Genomic DNA, 19,223 nt, shown 5'->3' with positions numbered 1-19,223 from the left:
CACTCTATGGCTAAAGAAGTTCCTATTTATCTCTGTTCTAAAAGGACGCCTCTCTATTCTGAGGCTGTGTCCCTGGTATTAGAATCCCCCACCATTGGAATCATTCTCTCCAAATCCACTCTATCACACCCTTTCACCATTTGATAGGTTTCAATAAGGACACCCCTCATTCTTCTGAATTCCAGTGAATACAGGCCCAGAGCCATCAAACATTCTTCATATGACAAGCCCATTCGATCTTGGAATCATTTTCATGTACCTCCTTTGAACCCTCTCTAGTTTCATCACATCCTTTTTAAGATAAGGGGCCAAGACCTGCTCTCAATATGCCAAGTGAGGCCTCACAACTGCTGAATTAAGCCTCAACATTACATCCTTGCTTTTATATTCTAGTCCTCTTGAAATGAATGCTAACATTGCATTTGCCTTCCTCACCACAGACTCAACCTGCAAATTACCCTTTAGGGAATCCTGCATAGAGAATCCCAAGTCCCTTTGCACCTCAGTTTTTGTATTTTCTCTCCATTTAGAAAATAGTCAACCGTTTCATTTCTTCTACGAAAGTGCATGACCATGCACTTCCTGACACTACTCAATCTGCCATTTTTTGCCCATTCTCCTAACCTGTCCTTTTGTAGCCTCTCTAAACCTTCAAAACTACCTGCCCCTCCACCTATCTTCATATCATCTGCAAACGTTGCAATAAAGCCATCAATTCCATCATCTGAATCATTGATATATAATGTAAGACGAATTGGTCCCAACACAGACCTCTGTGGAATGCCACTAGTCACTCTCAGCCAACCAGAAAAGGCTCCCTTTATTTCCACTCTTGGCCAATCAGCACTGCTTTATCCATGCTAGAATCTTTCCAGTAATACCATGATCTTGTAGCTTGTTAAGCAGCCTCATGTGTGGCACCTTGTCAACGACCTTCTGAAAATCTAAGTGCACAACATCAACTGATTGTCTTTCCTGCTTGTATTTTTTCAAGTAAATCCAACAGATTTGTCAGGCAAGATTTTCCCTTTTGGAAACCCTGTTGACTATGGACTACTTTATCATGTGCCTCCAAGTACCCTGAGACCTCATACTTAATAATCAACTCCAGCATCTTCCCAATCACAGAGGTCAGACTAGCTGGCCTATAGTTTCCCTTCTCCAGCCTCTCTCCCGTCTTGAAGAGTGGAGTGGCAATTTGCAATTTTCCAGTCTCCTAGAATCATTCCAGAATCTAGCGATTCTTGAAAGATCGTTACTAATGCCTCCACAATCTTTTCAGCCACCTCTCTCAGAACCTTGGGCTGTACAGACACCAGGTGACTTATCTACCTTCAGACCTTTCAATTTCCCAACAACCTTCTCGCTGGTAATGGTAACTTCACACACTTGTTCATCCCTGACCCCTGGAACGTCTATCATACTGCTAGTGCCTTCCACAGTGAAGTCTGATGCAAAATACTTACACTGTTCGTCCACCATTTCCTTGTCACCCATTACTACCTCACCGGCATCGTTTTCCAGTGGTCAGACATCCACCCTTCATGTATCTGAAGAAACTTCTGGTGTCCTCTTTAATATTATTGGCTAGCTTTCTTTCATATTCCATCTTTACCTTCGTAATGACTTTTTCAGTGGCCTTCTGTTGGTTTTTGAAGCATCCCTAACTTCCCAATAATTTTTGCTCTATTATATACCCTCTCTTAATGCAAATATCTAATCAGCCAATCATATGGCAGCAACACAATGCACAAAAGCATGAAGACATGGTCAAGAGGTTTAGTTGTTGTTCAGACCAATAACTAACTAATCCTCCAGAACCTAGAATGGTGGAAGATGGTCCAGTGTACACGGTTCACTGGTTGATGGATTCCCATTATGATGGACAGAATGTGCAGTGCCTGGTCGATTGGGAATGATACAGCCCAGAGGAGAGATCTTAGATCCATCACTCATCAAGGAAATCCATCCAGATTGTCCTGAGCCATTGGAGGCTGGCCGTAGGTGGGGCTTCCTGTTAGGCCTGCACATGTAGGCTCCTAGTCTCACCTGCAACTCATTTCCATCTCATCACCTGCAGCCTATTTAAACCCAACTATCATCTACAACTTTTGTTCATTCTCTCAACCAGTTACTCCTAGCCTTCAGTTACCTTGTTACTTGTGAGTTTAGTATGTGTTCTGTCTGGTTTTGTGGCCCCTTGTGGCTTGTAATTTTGCAGTTGATTACTAAAGTTATCACTCACCACTAAATCATTTCCAATGCTCTTCATTTGGGTCAAGCCTCCTCTACATTTCCTGATACTCACATCCATTGCAAGCCTCCTGACTCCTACAGCTATCTCAGCTGCTCTTTGTGTTTTCAGTAAGAACTCTATTCCATTCTTCCATTTCCTATGACGCCATTGTACTTGCTCCAACAATGAGTCTTTCCAGATAGGAGCATTTAAAATGTCTTACAACTTCAGCAACGCCATTGTCTGCATTTGACCAAGCCAACAATTGCTGTGGGTCTGACTGCATTTAGCTAGTAACATTACACACATTTCTAATACTAGACTCCATCACAGGGAGTTGCGCCGAGACAGAGAGAAGAAAAGATTAAAGGGTGTGCACAAAGCCTCCTTGAAGAATTGCAGCATCTCCACAACTTCATGATTGCCCCAAGTAGAGAAGTGGCTTTTGAGAACCTTGTGACATTCATCAGGAGAATACCACCTCACCAACCATCTGTCCACCCATCCCTTCAGCCACCACATGAACTTCTGTTAAAGAGTCCCCTATTCTCGTATTGTCTATTTCAGAACCTATAAAATCAGTGGTGGAAGTAATTCATCCTTAAACCTGAGGGATAGCTTAAGAATCAAGAAGAATTATTTTGCTACAAGCAAAATGATCATTAGGACAGGCAACAGTTTCATTTATATGAACTTAAAAATTATAATTATATGGTAATGAGGTTTTCAATTGATTTGATAGCCTCTAGAATTCCATTCCTCTCGCACTGATTTTCCAGGGTTTGAAAACCATGACAACAAAAAGGAGTCAGGTTTGAACTGTGCTTCAATGTACTCTTTTAAGCTGAAGATACACTTAGAAAATAATATCTTAACTTGCCACCATTTCTCTTAAGCACTCTAATGCCTTTAATTTGTTAGGATGCTTGTCTGATATTCAGTGACAGATGAACAGAAACTTTCTCCAATTAAATATTAGAGGACGGAAGTCACAGACATTAGATCTCTCCGTTAATATAATTTCCTATCAACTGATTATTTTCTACATTCTAACAACAGACTGAAACTTAAACCGGAAAGTCCACAAACTTGTCATCATATTTGACTCAAATATTTGGCTACATATTGCCATGACCAAGAATACATTTGTAATAGTTTCCAAACTGTGTCTTAGCTCATCTGTAATTAAACCTTCATCTTTACTTTTGTCGCATGGTCAGTTTCCCTTTTTCATTTTTATATTAATTTGTACTCACCCTAAGCTCTATTACCCATTCACTATATTGTACTAAATACATTTATACCATTTATAATATATGTGTAGGATTTTACTCTAATGCGATGTAGTACTGGGAAGAAATAATCAAGAGATATGATGATGGATAGGAATGTGGCAGAAAATGACAGGATCGCCCTACTATAATGTACTTGCTTCCTGTGGCACTGCTGGAGATCTCTCTCTTTTTGGTACGAAGACATGGGATGAGATCGGGGCAAGAGGGATGGGAGAAAAAACAGGTTGTTTGGGATTTCTATAACAACTTTGCAACCTTACCTGTTTCCTCCAGTTCAACAATTTCATATCTTCATATCATCTACTCTCTGAGGAGGAGTCACTGAAGGGAAGTTGAAAAGAGATTGTGCTGTGAACTGTGATAATTGCTGCAGAGAGTTTGAGAACAGTGCAAGTAATGTGCCACAGTTACAGAGAAACTTATTTGTGGCTCTCTGAAGAGTTATCTTGGCCCATTACAATGAAACACAGTCAAGGACATTCAAAGATACTGTATGTTGCTGTTGAAATGACCATGAAGCAACAGGACTATACACAGAATTAAAAATATCACCTAACATGAGGAGTAAGAAGGGAAGCTGAGTATCCAAATGTATTGGGGTCAAGCGAGGAGAAAGTGATCTCATTGAAAGGAGTAGCTCTGTAGGATTGATGTGAATCATAATGTGAACTATACGTGAGTATTGTAAGTGAAAGATGAATCAGGACTAGGAGAGGTAGGTGTTGTTCTGCCTTTACATTAAACTTTATAGATTTCCTTTCAGGACAGCATAATCAATTTACTGCCTGTCTACATACTTCTCTTCCAGCCGCCCCCACCCCGTTCCACAAGCATAACCATGTCAACTGAGATCAAGTAACTTTGACCAAGGATGGATTCTCCTTTACTGATGCAGCCTAACTATCAACTGACTCCCCTTACAATGTCTGTTATTGTGCTCTCACTTTCCTGCATTACGTGACATGACATTTACCAGCAGGAATCATTCACTTGTCTTTGGCATTTCATTCTTGAAATTCATTTGGAAACCTGCCCAAACTAAATCAATATTGAGATTGCAGTGAATTTCTTGTTTCAGGTCAACTTGCCCCGAGCTATACTGATTTCCCTTCCACTGGTGACATTGCTTTATGTTCTGGTAAATGTGAGCTACCTCGCAGCCCTGAATCCAGCTGAGATGATGTCATCTGGAGCTGTGGCTGCAACATGGGGGTAAGTGAAATGAGCAGGTTAAAAACACATCTCTTTACTTAGAATAGAGTTGCCACTTAAAATACTCATAATAATCAAGCCTGTGATTAGGAAGGTAAATCAAACATAAAGTCTTGATTTGTGAAGTCCATGAGGCCTTGAAGCATGCAGATGTGAAGTATTAAGTTATGTGGCAACTTGCTGTTGGAGATGAGCAAAACCACTTTGGTTGGCAAAGTTGATAAGGTTTTCAGAAACAGCGGAACTTGTTCAATGGCAAATGTAAAATCCTCGCTGTACATCTTTCATTAAGAAATAGTTTGTTTTAGGATTGTAACCGACTGGTATGTACAGATTAGAAAAGAAACCCAGGCTTTCTTGATTACATAAGTGTGAGCAGACTGGAATTGTGATTGGTGCCAAGGACCCCTCAGAGCCCCAAGGCCAGTCATCATAGATCGACATCCTCGATGAGCAGAAGGGTGTGAGACTTGCTACTGTATCAGCTATTCTGCACCCCTTTTTAGACTTATTGTTTTGTTAATCCTTTGCATCACATAGTAAAAGGGAGTGGGAATTTTTTTTTATCAATTATTTTACACACTGTTTTAGATTGGTGTTCTGTATATTTTATATGTTTTCCTTATCGCTTATTGTACTCTTAATAAAATACCCTGCAGCAGCCTTGAAGAGTTCCTTCTTGCTCATTGATCTGAATACTTGAAACCTGCTTATCACTCCCTTCAGTAAGTTAAAAATGTACTTGCAATATTTATTTTCTTTGGCTGAGCTTTAAAACACAAGCTAGAATTGTAGAAAATATTAGATGGGCTACAGTTAGAGTATTGTGTACAGTTCTTGTCATTCTAGAAGAAGGATAGCAGCATTAAAGGTGTAGAGGAGGTGTTCTCAGGACGGCATAAATATAGTTTGAGAGATAAGCTGCTGTGCTACTGAGATCGAGGCTTGGGCCTACTCAAAGATTCAAAGGTTCATTTATTATCAAGTTATGCAACTCTGAAATTCTTCTTCTCCAGAGAGCCACAAAGCCAAGAAAGAAAAGAACGGCAGCACGATCATCACCCCTCAAACCCCTCCTCCCTGCACAAAAAAAATGACAAAAATGGAACAGGCATATTGACCCCCAAATGCCCCACCCCCCACACAAAAAAAAATGAGAAAGATTGGGCGAAAAACACAGTATACAAAAAAACCATAAGACTGAAAAAAAAGCCCACTATCCAAGTCCACATCCAAAATGCAGAAACCTGGCAACATTCTCCTTCTCTGTAGCAGAGCGATCACACCAGCAATCAAAAGGCTGTCTCCCCGCTCCATTAGCAGGACAATCTCACCAGCGATAAAAAGGCAGGCATTTCAACCTCCTTCATCGTTTTAATCGGCAAACAATGGAAGCTTTAATTGGCGAAAGGGAGTCAAACATCGGTTCACAGCCTTCTCGCCATGCAGTTCCCGCACGCTGCCTCTGCCTCCCAGAAGCCCCACAGAGACTGAAAAGCGCTGAAACACCCAAATGATCTCCAAACTGAAAATCACAGGCTCCAACAGTTCCAGAATCACATTCAAGATGAAAAACAAATGTAAAAGACCTAAAAGAAGAGAATCACATGGTTTCATGATCTATTCTGAAGATGTCAACTGAAGGAGCGTCGTACACAGGTGACTGAAGGCAAATGAGAAATGAGACTAAGGCTTGGGCCTACTCCAGCTGCTCTGGGGAGTGGATCTAAGGACTCAGTCTGGTTCAGACTGCTGTCCTGTGCTTCTATTGTTGGCATAATTGTGTCTTTCCCCCCTTCTCCAGTTGTTTCAGTCTTTCTTTTTTTTCAATTGGGTCCTTCGGCTTTCTTGCTTTGTGGCTGCCTGTAAGCAAAGCAAGTCTTTGTTAATAAATTGTACTTTGAACAGTATACAACCTTAATATTCATCTTCTTGCAGGCAGCCACAAAACAAAGAAATGCCGTAGTATCCATTTAAAGAAAAAACCCTCACACAATCAAACGTGCAAAAAAAGAACAAATCACGCAATCAGCAATAAAGTGAACAAATAACACACAAAACATTAAACATAGACTGCAGAACCACCAAAGTGGAGCCCACAGCCATGAGCAACCAAGGCGAGTGAAGCAGGTCCAGGAGCTGAAGGCCATTACCATAGCAACAGCCATCGGGTCACTCAGCCGTGTCGATGGATGCAAGCCACAAGCGTAGATCTAGTTCCATGCTGAAGTGTCTTGATCAAATCATGCAAATAGTAAAGCTCATTCAGCGCTGAGGACATTAAACATCAAATCACAGCCGAAAGTGAGTCCACAGCCACGAGCTGCTGAGGTGATTGAACCTTGCAGCATGGGACCCAAGACTTCTGCGACCTCTACTGGCAGCAGTGACAGGGAGACCAGCTAAGCGCATTAATATACCTATAATAATTCTTGTGAATAATGTTTTTAGCATTGCAATATTTTAAGAAGAATGCCCTAAGCACAAAATTAATGATCAAAACAATAATTATTAAATGTTTTTCAATTTTAGAAGCAAAGTCTTGGGCAGCTGGGCATGGATCGTTCCACTGTCAGTCGTACTTTCCACATTTGGGTCTATAAACGGCAGTTTCTTCACTAGTGGTCGCATTTGCTACATAGCAGCCAGAGAGAATTCATTGGTGAGGACTGAGAACTTCCATCATGGAATTTAGAGCTGCTTCATTCTCACAACTTTATAATGGAGAAAAGATAGGGGAAATGCAATTTTGTTTGGAGAGGACAGGGAGAACATCTTAAATGATCCGAGATAGAGGCTATGCCAGTCTGCTTCTCAATAGGGGAAAAGCTTGAAACTAATCACAAATCTCAGTGGAAATATGTGAGATTTTAGGCTGAAAACAGAGTTATTTAAGGATACACTCACAAGAAAGGAACACTTTGAGTTTTAAAATGCTTTCCAGCTAATAAAGTCGGGTTTGTAACATAGAAAATATAGGTTAATTTTACAGATAGGAATCCCCCCCTCCCCATATACCCCAATTTAAGGCTAAATTTTAATTCTTTGTTCACTTGACAGAGAGAGAAACTTCGGACACCATATTATTCCATTGAAAAATGCCATAATATAGTTTACACCTATCGAATGGACTGATAGCACCTCAGTTTAGCATTTCATCTGTCAAAATTATGGAACAAAAAATGATTGTTGTTAGCAGCAAGGTTATTGCTTCCATAAACTACCTTTTCATTCCGAAATAATATTTAAACTATTGATTGATTTCACAAAAAATATCTGTAATGTTTCTCTGTGCCATACCTCAAAATGAGTAAGTGATGCAAAATACTTGAATCTTCTATTATTATTCTCTTATGAGCCATGCAGGGAAGAGACGCTTGAAACCCATCAATTGAGCTTGTTTGGCCCCATCTTTAATAAAGATCAGATGTCTATTCCAATACACAATAAACATTTGGATTGTGGTAATAGATACTACTATTCAAAGTTTCAAATAAGATTAGTCATCCTTGTCCCTTGACACTCCCACGGACTCTGGTCCAAATGCATTTCTATACATGCGGTCTCATTGCCCTACTGTTGTTTTCTGGGGTAAACTTGGGGTGGTGTGAAGCAGGTAGCCAATTTCTTCCCCTCTATTAGGTGTTCTGAATCAAGTTCAAATTCACTTTCTTAAAATGTCACCAATAACATATCATGTAGTACCACTGTGTGTCTCAACAGATAGCTGAAATAAAAAATGGAGTTGCTCAAATGATGAATAGTACCTGTGGAAAGAGGAACAGAGATTATATTTCATGTGAATGATTTTTCAGCAGCCTTGAGGAAGGTATTAAAACTGTTTTTTTAACACTAATTGCAGCCTTCGATTTAAAGATGACAATAAACAGCAGAAAAGTCAGGATTCTGGCTTTCCTTCCAGTGTAGGGTTACTCCATAATCCCATGTTCATAGTTAGAAAATATACTCATAAAGAGAATAGCTTGACAAACCTGTAGAGTATTGTAGTCCCAATCTCTCACCTATGCTTATCGTGACCCAATTCTCTGCTGTGAGCATGCAATCAGAATTATTCATGGCATTCCCAAGTTTGCTTCGATAGTATTTTAGTATTCACAGCCAGGTCAGTAGGAAGAACAACAATGTGACTCAGCATATTTGTAGCAGTGAGGACTCTCGCTTGTTATGGAAACCTAGGCTCACACACAGTGTAATCATTTCAGTAAAGTGTAACTATGGCAGTAAGTGGAACTATACTCCAGTATTTTAAAAATTCAACTTTTATTGCTAAAGCTAATGTATTTGTTAATTATTGACATTGAATTCAATGCTGAGTTCAATGTAACTGGTGGCCAATATTCACATACATCTTTAACTCCAGTGGTCAAAGATCAATCTCTTCAACACTGTGTGTATCAGAGAAGAACAAAAAAAAAGCTGATAACAATAAATTTCTGAATCGTCACAACAACGTGGAAATATGAACATTTCATATAAGATATGAATTCATAGATACAGTATGAAGCTCTTGTTTTGCATTGTGAAACTTGTAACTTGTGCTTCTAAAACAGATGTATGGTGACTGCTTGATTTGTTTCCCTCAGCCAGATATTCTCTCCATGGCACATGTGAACCGGCTGACACCTTTGCCTGCTCTTTCGTTCATAGCATTCATTGCCTTGATATTGCTAATCCCAGGGGATTTTGGGTCTATCGTCGAATATTTCAGGTTTGTCGAGAATGGATTTTTTAAAATATTTCTGCTAATAACAGTAAATTGCTATAATTTCCCAGGGATATTCCTGTCATCCACCAAAGCATTGACAGAACAACCAGGAATATGAGATAACTGGTGCAATATGGAGTAGAAACGTCCTTCCAACATCTTCCCTGTCAATTCCCCTGACTATCTTATATTTCTAAAATACTCTTTTAACTTCCTATCCAATACAGACCTATGCAGCACAATTATTTCACCTAATGCAACCCTTTCATTCCAAGATTCAACCTAGAAAACCTACCCTACATGAAGATGAATGTAAAAATACCCTTATATAAATAAGGATTTTAAAGCTATTTGGAGTAATCTGTACAGTTGTAACAAAGTTTCCCTACTGCAAACAAGATGTTAAAGGCCTGCATTCTTAATTTCTTGCTGCACCTGTATGCTAACCCTCCATTCTTGCTTCACTTAAGCAATATTTTACGTAAGATCATAAGATATAGGAAGAGAAGTAGGCCACTCGGCCCATCGAGTCTGCTCTGCCATCAGTCATTGACTAATCCAATTCTTGCTAATAGCTAACCAAGAACCTATCTATCTTAAATACACCTTGGCCTCCACAGCCGCATGTGGCAACAAATTCCACAGATTTACCACCCTCTGACTAAAGTAATTTCTCTGCATCTCTGTTCTGAATGGATGTCCTTCAATCCTGAAGTCACGCCCTCTCGTCCTGGACTCCCCTACCTTGAGAAATAACTTTGCCATCTTTAATCCGTTCAGGTCTTGTAACATTTGGAATGTTTCTATGAGATCCCCCTCATTCTCCTGAACTTCAGGGAATACAGCCCAAGAACTGCCTCATATGGTAACCTTTCATTCCTAGAATCATTCTCGTGAATCTTCTCTGAACCCTCTCTAATGTCAGTAAATCCTTTCTAAAATAAGGAGCACAGAATACTCCAAGTGTGGTCTCACGAGTTCCTCATGGAGCCTCAACATTATATCCCTGGGTGTTGTATTACTCTGGAAATGAATGCCAACATTGCATTCGCCTTCTTCACTACCGACTCAATTTGGAGGTTAACCTTTAAGCACAAGGATTCCCAAGTCCCTTTGCATCTCTGCATTTTGAATTCTCTTCCCATCTAAATAATAGTCTGCCTGTTTATTTCTTCCACCAAGGTGCATGACCATACACTTTCCAACATTGTATTTCATTTGCTATTTCTTTGCCCATTCCCCTAAACTATCTAAGTCTTTCTGCAGGCTCTCTGTTTCCGCAACACTACCCGCTCGTCCGCCTTTCTCTGTATCATCGGCAAATTTAGCAACAAATCCATTAATCCCATAGTCCAAATCATTGACATACATCGTAAAAAGCAGCAGTCCCAGCATTGACCCCTGTGGAACTCCACTGGTAACCAGCAGCCAGCCAGAATAGGATCCCTTTATTCCCACTCTCTGTTTTCTGCTGATCAGCCAATGCTCCACCCACGCTAGTAACTTCCCTGTAATTCCATGGGTTCTTATCTTGCTAAGCAGCCTCATATGCGGCACCACGTCAAAGGCCTTTTGAAAATCTAAGTACACCATGTCTACTGCATCTCCTTTGTCTACCCGCTTGTAATTTCCTCAAAAAATTGTAGTAGGTTAGCTAAGCAGGATTTTCCTTTCAGGAAATCATGCTGGCTTTGGCCTATCTTGTCATGTGCCTCCAGGTACTCTGTAATCGCATCCCTAACAATCGATTCCAACAACCTCCCAACCACTGATGTCAGGCTAATAGGTCTATAGTTTCCTTCCTGCTGCCTCCCACCCTTCTTAAATAGCAGAGTAATATTTGCAATTTCCCAATCATCTTGTACGATGCCAGAATTTATTGATTCTTGAAAGATCAGTGTTAATGCCTCCACAATCTCTCCAATTACTTCCTTCAGAACCCAAGGGTGCATTCTATCAGGTCCAGGAGATTTTCAGATGTAATTTTCACTGCACATGCGTCACTTACATTTCCATTATTTTTGCTAGAGTGGACAGTCTCACACTTCCTCAAAGTACACACCATCTGCCAAGATTTTACCCACAGACTTAACCTATTTACAACCCTTTGCAGACTCTTCATGTTGTCCAGACTTTTAGCTTTATATTATCAACAAATTTGGCTATGGTTGTTACACGGAGTGTTGGGGAGCAGACCCAAGAGCGGGACACAGACACATAAGTAGCATTAACAGAAGTGTGTTTATTAATAGTTGCCAGGAAAGCTGGGGAGCAAGGATAGAATGCTTATGCGGACGAGGATGCGAGACAACAAACAGGAGGAGCTCAGACGCGGAGCCTGGACTTGAACTTGGATTCATACATGGAGCCTGGACATGGACTTGGACTCGGACACGGAGCATGGACTTGGACTGGGACTCAAGCCTAGACCTGGACATGGACTTGGACCGGGAGCGTGAACTTGGACTTGGACTTGGACTCGGACTTGAGCCTGGACTTGGACATGGAGAGACAGAATACCCAACCCGGAGTAGTGGCAAACGGCCAGACCTACTCAGCTGGAAACGAGATGACCAAACCAAACAGCAACAGAAAATACGAATCTTGACATGGAGTAGTTCATGAAGCGGCAAACAGCCGGCAATCACTTAGCTGGACACGAAGAGACAGAATTCCCAACTCGGAGGAGCAGCAAACGGCCAGCAAATCTCAGCTGGACATGAAAAAGACAGAATTCATATCTTGACTCGGAGTAGCTGCAAAACGGCCAGCGACACAGCTGGACACGAAAACGACTGAATTCACCAAGCAGCTACAGGCACCGAAACAACTTAGAGTCCACGATTCTTGGCGGCTCCAGGACAAGCATAGCCACACTGGCTACGATGACGAACCAGCAGTGAGTAGATGTAAGCTGGAGTTTTATGCTGCCGGTTCGGATGAGGATCAGGTGCCCTAATCAAGGAGCCCAGTGGAACACGGGGAAAAGGAAATTAACTGAAATGAGGAGTCAACGGATTGGACCGTGACAATAGTACTTAACATTTTCATCTACCATTAATGAAGATTATAAATAGATTAGCCACTCCACGCACCCCCACCCCACCATAGCTTTAACTTATGGGCCTCCCACCAGCCCCCCTCCCTGTGGTAACCTATGTTACAAATTGATGATCTGAAAATAATCCACATACATAAACCATTTTCTGTTAGTTAGCAATTCCAGTTAATATATTACGCCACCTCTTGCATAATGCCATGAGGTCTTGTCCTTTTTATATGACAACTCACCACATGCCTTTTGTTATTCAAGTACACTTATACTTACTGGTTCCCCTTTATCTATCTGTTACTTACAACCTCAAGAGCTGTAATAAATTTGTCAAATGGATGTAGTCTCAGCTTAATCATATTCTGACTTTTTTAAACATTCTATTACTGTTTCCTTCATAATGGATTTTGGTATTTTCCCAATGGCAGCTGACTTATGATTTCTTCTGTTCTCTCTCCATCCTATTCTGAATCCAGGCTATTTTGGAAGATTGCAATCAATGCATTCACTTGCTATGTAGCCACTTCTTAGATGCTAGGATGCTGGCGAGAGACTTGATAGACTTGGGGGGCATTCATTTCTATCACTCTAATGATAATGAATATATATGTTGAACTCCCCTTTTTGCTCTCTAGTCTTCTACAAATTTAAGGTCTATTATTGACATGCTGATGATAAAGAGAATTTCAGAGGATTTTTCCCAAAATATTAACTAAAGGGTGGCAGAGTGGTGCAGCTGGCAGAGCCACTGCTTCAAAGTGGTGGAGCCCTGGGTTCAGTCCTAGCCTCCTGTGCTATCTTTGTGGAGTTTGCAGGTTATCTCTGTGATTGCATAGGTTTCTTGTGGGTGCTCCAGTTTCCTCCCAAACACATGCTGGTTGGCGGGTGACTTGGATGCTGTAAATTGCTTTGTGTGTGTGTGTGGGGGGGGGGTGGAACGGTAGAATCTGGGGGAGTTGATGAAAATGTGGAGAGAATAAAGAATGGAATTAATATAGGATTAGTGAGAATGGGTGGTTGATGATCAGTGTGGACTTGGTGGGCTGAAGGGCATGTTTCTGTGCTGCATGGCCGAATCCATAGTGTGTAAGGCTCTAAAAACATTGAAGCATATTGGTTTCTTTTGTGTTAGACCCAGCATTTCCACCATAACTGTATCTTTTTCTTATCCAAAAGTTTTACAACATGGATTTTTTATAGTATGTCGTTTGCTGCATTGGTGTACATGAAAATAAAGAAGCCACATCTTCCTCGACCTTTCAAAGTAAGACTTCGTTTAACACAGTTACTTCTATGAAAGTGCACTTTTTATGTTTATCTTTCCTAACACCGACTTCGATTTTGCACTATTTCTTTTTATAAATTACATATTGTATTTCATAAGCATTATTAATAATTCACTCTTTCTAAGCAAACATATTGGTCTCGAGTATGCAAAACTGTCAGAATTTATGAACATTATGTCTAATGACTGTCAGCAAGTTCTGCAGCTCCATGAAACAGGAAAATCTAGGCAAGGTTTGCACTCCAATAACCCTCATATAGTCCAAGATGGAATTGGGAACCTTGGCAAAATGCCCAGCATGTATGTACCTTCCACCTTTACTGAACAGTCCTGTGCTGGGTAGATTTGAGAGGCAAGTGATCTAAACTTCTTGCTTAGAAAAGGAAACAATGAAAATGACAGCCTCAGAAAAGTTTTCATTACTTAAAGAAATTTACATTGGGTTTTTTAAAAAATCATTTTAGCTTTTATAGACAATAGACAATAGGTGCAGGAGTAGGCCATTCAGCCCTTTGAGCCAGCACCACCATTCACTGTGATCATGGCTGATCATAGTAAGTTCTAAAGCAATGTTGGTGTGTTCAAACGTAATTAATATTTTACTAAGGTTTTAAAGTGTTATATACTTTTTATTGCTATGCTTTTAATTTTTAAAAATATTTTCTGGAACATTGGCATAATCGAATGCTTAACAGCTTTCTGGCCAAATCAAGACAGAATGACATTTTGTTCTCCTTTCTGTGGATTGTTTTTTTTGATGGCTTTTTGTAATAGACGTTACTAAGTAGACCTCCCAGTCGAATAGTACTGCTGAGAAACAGTACTTCCACACCAACCTTGATTCCAGTCTAAATTAATTCCATCTGCTTTCTCATGGTCTACACCTGAGGCCCACCATTTCCACACTGACCTTGATGCCAGTCTAAATTTGTTCAATCTGCTTTCACATGGTCTATATCTTTTTATTCCCCCCGCCAGCCCATGTTTCTGTCTAAATGCCTCTCATACATCACAATCTGTTTCTGCCACCTCCCCGGCAGTGTATCTTCCTGTGTAAAAAAGCTTGCCTTTACATTTCCTTTAAACTTTCCTCCTTTCTCCTAAAAGCTATATCTATCATTTCATCTTTCCATCTGGAGAAAAAAAGATTTTGATCATCCACCCTATCTATGTCTCTCATACTTATCTCTCAGCTTGCACTTAGACGTGGACACTCCTGCTAAAACAATCTAGCTTTGTCCATCCTGTTTCTATTGCTGACATACTCCAATTCGAGGAATATCCCAGTGAGCATCTTCTGCACCCTCTCCAAAGCCTCCATTCCTTGCCTATGGTGTGGTGACTAGGACTGCAAACAATGGTCCAAAAGTAACCTAAATATGCTTTATATAGCTGCAACGTGGCTTCCTGACTTTTATAAGCAATGCCCAGATTAATGAAGGCAAGCATGCCGTACACATGCCCATCTATTTCTGTCGCCACAATTTATGAGATGTTATCAAAGGTAATTATGGACTACATTTCAGTCTGCAAAAGTTGCACAGTATTCACTGTTGGACAACAATAAGCTTGAAGAAACTCAACATTCATTGAAAAATTTTTATAAAAAAGTAAAAGCAAGTTAAGCTGGCAGTTTAGAAGTAGGGGGAATTATGTTTCATATTAGCTTAATTCTTTTTAATTGGGGAGTTCCTTAAATGGATCTGGAAGAGAAGCCATTCTTGCAGTTGTTTGCATTAAGGAAGAGTAGGAATGGCAAGATTGTGTGTTACATTGTTTAATGGGTCAGTCTCAGTTCTGTGAAAGAAATAAAAGATCCTTTTGGAGATCTGGAATTCATTTGTGATGAATCAATGTATTCAAGGCCCTTGGAGGTCAATAGGATTGGAAAGCAAAGATACTCAACATAACAAAGTTTCCTCACAAATATTATGCTAAGAAAGATGCATAGCATGGATCTGTTGAGAAGGAGAGGAAATGGTTGGAAGGGGACTGAAATGTAAATTATCTGCATATAGTTATCTGAATATATATGGTTGCTTATAGAAATAAATACTTTGTAGCAATTGCACACCAAGGTCTGGAATATTCCAGACAATCTGAAAATCAGAAATAACTAATTTTAATACTCAATGTTGATGAGCTACTTGTGTGTCAGCAGTTTGCAATTTAAACTGAACTCTAAGCACAACAGATTTAAGAATCACTTGTAAGAATGGACAGACGTGCTAAGGAAGCTGTTTGGAAAATTGGAGAAGTTTAAGCAGAGAGCTTCAGAGGATTAGGGTCCTGAATGAACTGTGGCATAGTCCACAGAGAGGCATTTAAATGGAACGTGTTCATATGATTATTGTCTCCCATAGTTTCATCTCATAATATTTTAGTGACCCAACCTGCTGAGTTTCAATGGTCTATCTCCATTGACGTCTTCAAACTATAGTCATGATGTTAGGTCATGATTTTGCTCGGTTGGCTTTTCTTGGTGTGCTTTAGTCTCTTGGCCCAGATTGTGGTTGTCTTTTTTGCATCATTTGCCAACCATTACTGAGAAATGAAATGGGAATCTACATCAATGGGCATGGCGTTACAACTGAGTTTTTCAAGTTGTTGCTACTTCTACAGCAAAAAGTTATAGAAGCTGCAACAAATTCCTAGTCAGTGACAGAATTATGGCAGAAGAATTTATTGAAAACATTTTCAATACTGAAATCTATTTGTTAAGAGCTCTAGAATCACATGAAGTATCTTTTTTTAGCTAATATTTACAGTACATTTGCTTTCATTTGATACTTTCTTTCTCTATTTAAAGGTGCCAATGGCTCTACCAGTGTTCATGCTAATTGTTTCGATCTACCTGGTGATAGCGCCGCTCATTGACAATCCTGAGATTGAATACTTGTTTGTGGGTTTGTTCATGTTGAGTGGTATATTGATTTACTTCCCACTGATTCGCTTCAAACGATGTACATGCTCAGTGGAGCGCATCACTGTGCGTTTGCAGCTGCTGCTGCAAGTAGCGCCAACAGAAGCAAACTTAGATTAATTGGTCAAAAAATAAAATTGCAGAAATTGGCATTATTTAGATCAGTGGTTCCCAACCTGCGGTCAATGGTATCAATCTATGGCTTAAAAAGGGTTGGAAATCCCTGATCTAGATGGAATAGATGACGGTAGCAAAATTCAGCAGGCCAGTTGTCATGAGTAGAAAGGGTGGACAAGATATTCCAGCATCATAAAACTTAGTAAATGTTATTATCTAGGACTCTTTCACAATGATAAAAAGCAACATTTGATTTGTTCTGTGTATTATAAACAAAATTACCAGTAATGCCTTTGAAAATGTTATATTTTTTGCTTTAGCTACCAATATCTCACATCCAGGCCATTTTACGGCAATTCATGAACACATACCATGAATTATAGTTATCCATCTGTTGCTTCTTCCACCATGCCCCTGTCTTAATCACTAGTACCATCAGGTTTGGGAGTTGATTTCATTTGCAAAATTCACAGCAACTGAAGCAGACTGTATTTTTAAACAAACATAAGTTTAATACTTTAATACAATTCTGTCAAGAAAATACATATTAATTACAATAGTGAAATGTTTATTAAGTTTGCTCAAAGGTGATGTGAATAAAGTTAGTGTTTTACAAAGGCAAACATGTAGATTTGCAAAATTTCCTGCTGCAATCACATAGGTTATATTTTCAGAACCAGTAGCTATATTTCTTCTGACTTTTTAAAAAACTAGTATTTCCTTAACTATTCCTATCTTAACCACACTTGAAATTAATTGTTATTGATCAAGGGAATGGCGGCGTAAGGAAAAGGTCTCTCGGCAAAAAAGAAGGTAAACTGCCGCATAATCGAATTTAGACAAATACTTAATATTGCATAACTATATTAATAAAAGGGGCAAGGATGATGTCTAAGAACAAGACTAAAAAGTCTGCTCCGAAGGCTGATAAACATAAAGAGACGCAGCAAGGTGACGGGCCTAGCTCCCCCATGGCAATCCAGGACGGAGGTAATGAGGGGGAATCGGTGACTCTGTCCTTGATTCTCGGAGAGATTCACGAGTTCCGACAAGATAACAGCAAACAGCTGCAAGATATTAAAGAAGAAATAGTAAAAACTAACTGGCGGATAGATGAAGCCGAAGCAAGGATTGTTGGAATTGAAGAGAAGCTACAAAACGCAGAGGAGGTGATAGCAGAAATGCTGAAGCTGCAAGACCAGCTCCAGTGGAAACTAATAGATCAAGAAGACCGCTCGAGAAGGGAAAATGTGAGGATTTACGGAGTTCCCGAAGGAACTGAAGGTAAACCCGGATTGATGATTCCCTTCGTGGAGAAGCTACTTAGAGAGAACCTTGATATACCGGCCACAAAAGACCTACAGATAGAAAGAGCTCACCGCGCGTTGGCACCACAGCCTCCAGCAGGCGCCCAGCCCAGATCGATTCTGGTCAGATTTCTCAGTTACAGAACGAAGGAAGAGGTGCTGCAAAGGGCATGGCAAAAGAAAGGTTTCATGTGGAACAACTGTAAAATCAACTTAGACCACGACGACGCACCGGGGATTCTTGCCAGACGGAAGGAATATACGGAAACACGGAGAGTCCTGAAGGAAAACAACATCAGATTCCAGACCCTGTATCCAGCTCGGCTGAGAGTCTTTTACGACAAAGGAACAAAAACTTACGCTACGGTGGAGGAGGCAACATTGGACCTGGCGGACCGGGGACTACCTATTAAAGTTATCACCCAACCGGAGTCGCTACTGGAGAGGATTCGGCAGAAGTCGTGGCAGTTAGTGCGGCAAGGACGCTCCACACGAACCAGAGTGTCAAACTACAAGGAAAAGCTGCAAATATTCAGACGCGAATGTACAGAGAACACAGATTAATTAAGAGAAATGACTGAAAAGAGTAAATCGGACTTAAAGGTAAAATGAAAACTGGTAACTGAAAATAAACTAGACGGAATAACTTGAATGATAGCAATATGGTCGAGACATAAATAGGAGAAAATTCTCTATGATTATTCAAACTGCTGAGGGCCCTCTAACACAGGGTGAAGATAGAGGTTATCCCTCTGAACTGAGGTGGGTCGGTGCTCAGACCTCACTGTGGGAAGTCAGGAAAAATTTTCAAATGTTGCACGTTCAAAAATGTCTAGGGTGTGGTTATATGTCTTGGTTTACTGTTGAGAAGGGATTGCTTACTGTTTGGTTAGAAAAGGAGAGTGTTTTTTTTTCTACTAGAGAAAAATGCAAACTGAATTGGTAAAAATAATTTCCTATAATGTTAATGGGGTTTTGAATCCAATTAAAAGAAATAAGATTATGTCTAAATTGAAAAAAAGAGAGGGCACAAATAGCTTTCCTCCAGGAAACACATATGAGCCAATCTG

The 19,223-nt window shown here is 40.1% G+C and overlaps 1 protein-coding gene across 1 annotated transcript in view; it reads left to right on the top strand.

Annotated features, from left to right (window-relative positions):
• The window catches only part of LOC140211104 (b(0,+)-type amino acid transporter 1-like), a 43,378-nt gene extending 26,529 nt beyond the window's left edge, over nt 1-16,849 (top strand). Inside the window, exons 3-7 of the mRNA XM_072280583.1 lie at nt 4,610-4,743; nt 7,276-7,405; nt 9,348-9,472; nt 13,698-13,785; nt 16,616-16,849. Of these exons, the coding sequence (XP_072136684.1) occupies nt 4,610-4,743; nt 7,276-7,405; nt 9,348-9,472; nt 13,698-13,785; nt 16,616-16,849 (711 nt within the window). The remainder of the gene's footprint in view (nt 1-4,609; nt 4,744-7,275; nt 7,406-9,347; nt 9,473-13,697; nt 13,786-16,615) is intronic.
• Nucleotides 16,850-19,223: the final 2,374 nt, after the last annotated feature.

Source organism: Mobula birostris, chromosome 2, assembly GCF_030028105.1.
Source record: "Mobula birostris isolate sMobBir1 chromosome 2, sMobBir1.hap1, whole genome shotgun sequence".
NCBI classification, from domain to species: domain Eukaryota; kingdom Metazoa; phylum Chordata; class Chondrichthyes; order Myliobatiformes; family Myliobatidae; genus Mobula; species Mobula birostris.
This window is presented reverse-complemented; position numbering and strand designations above follow the sequence as displayed.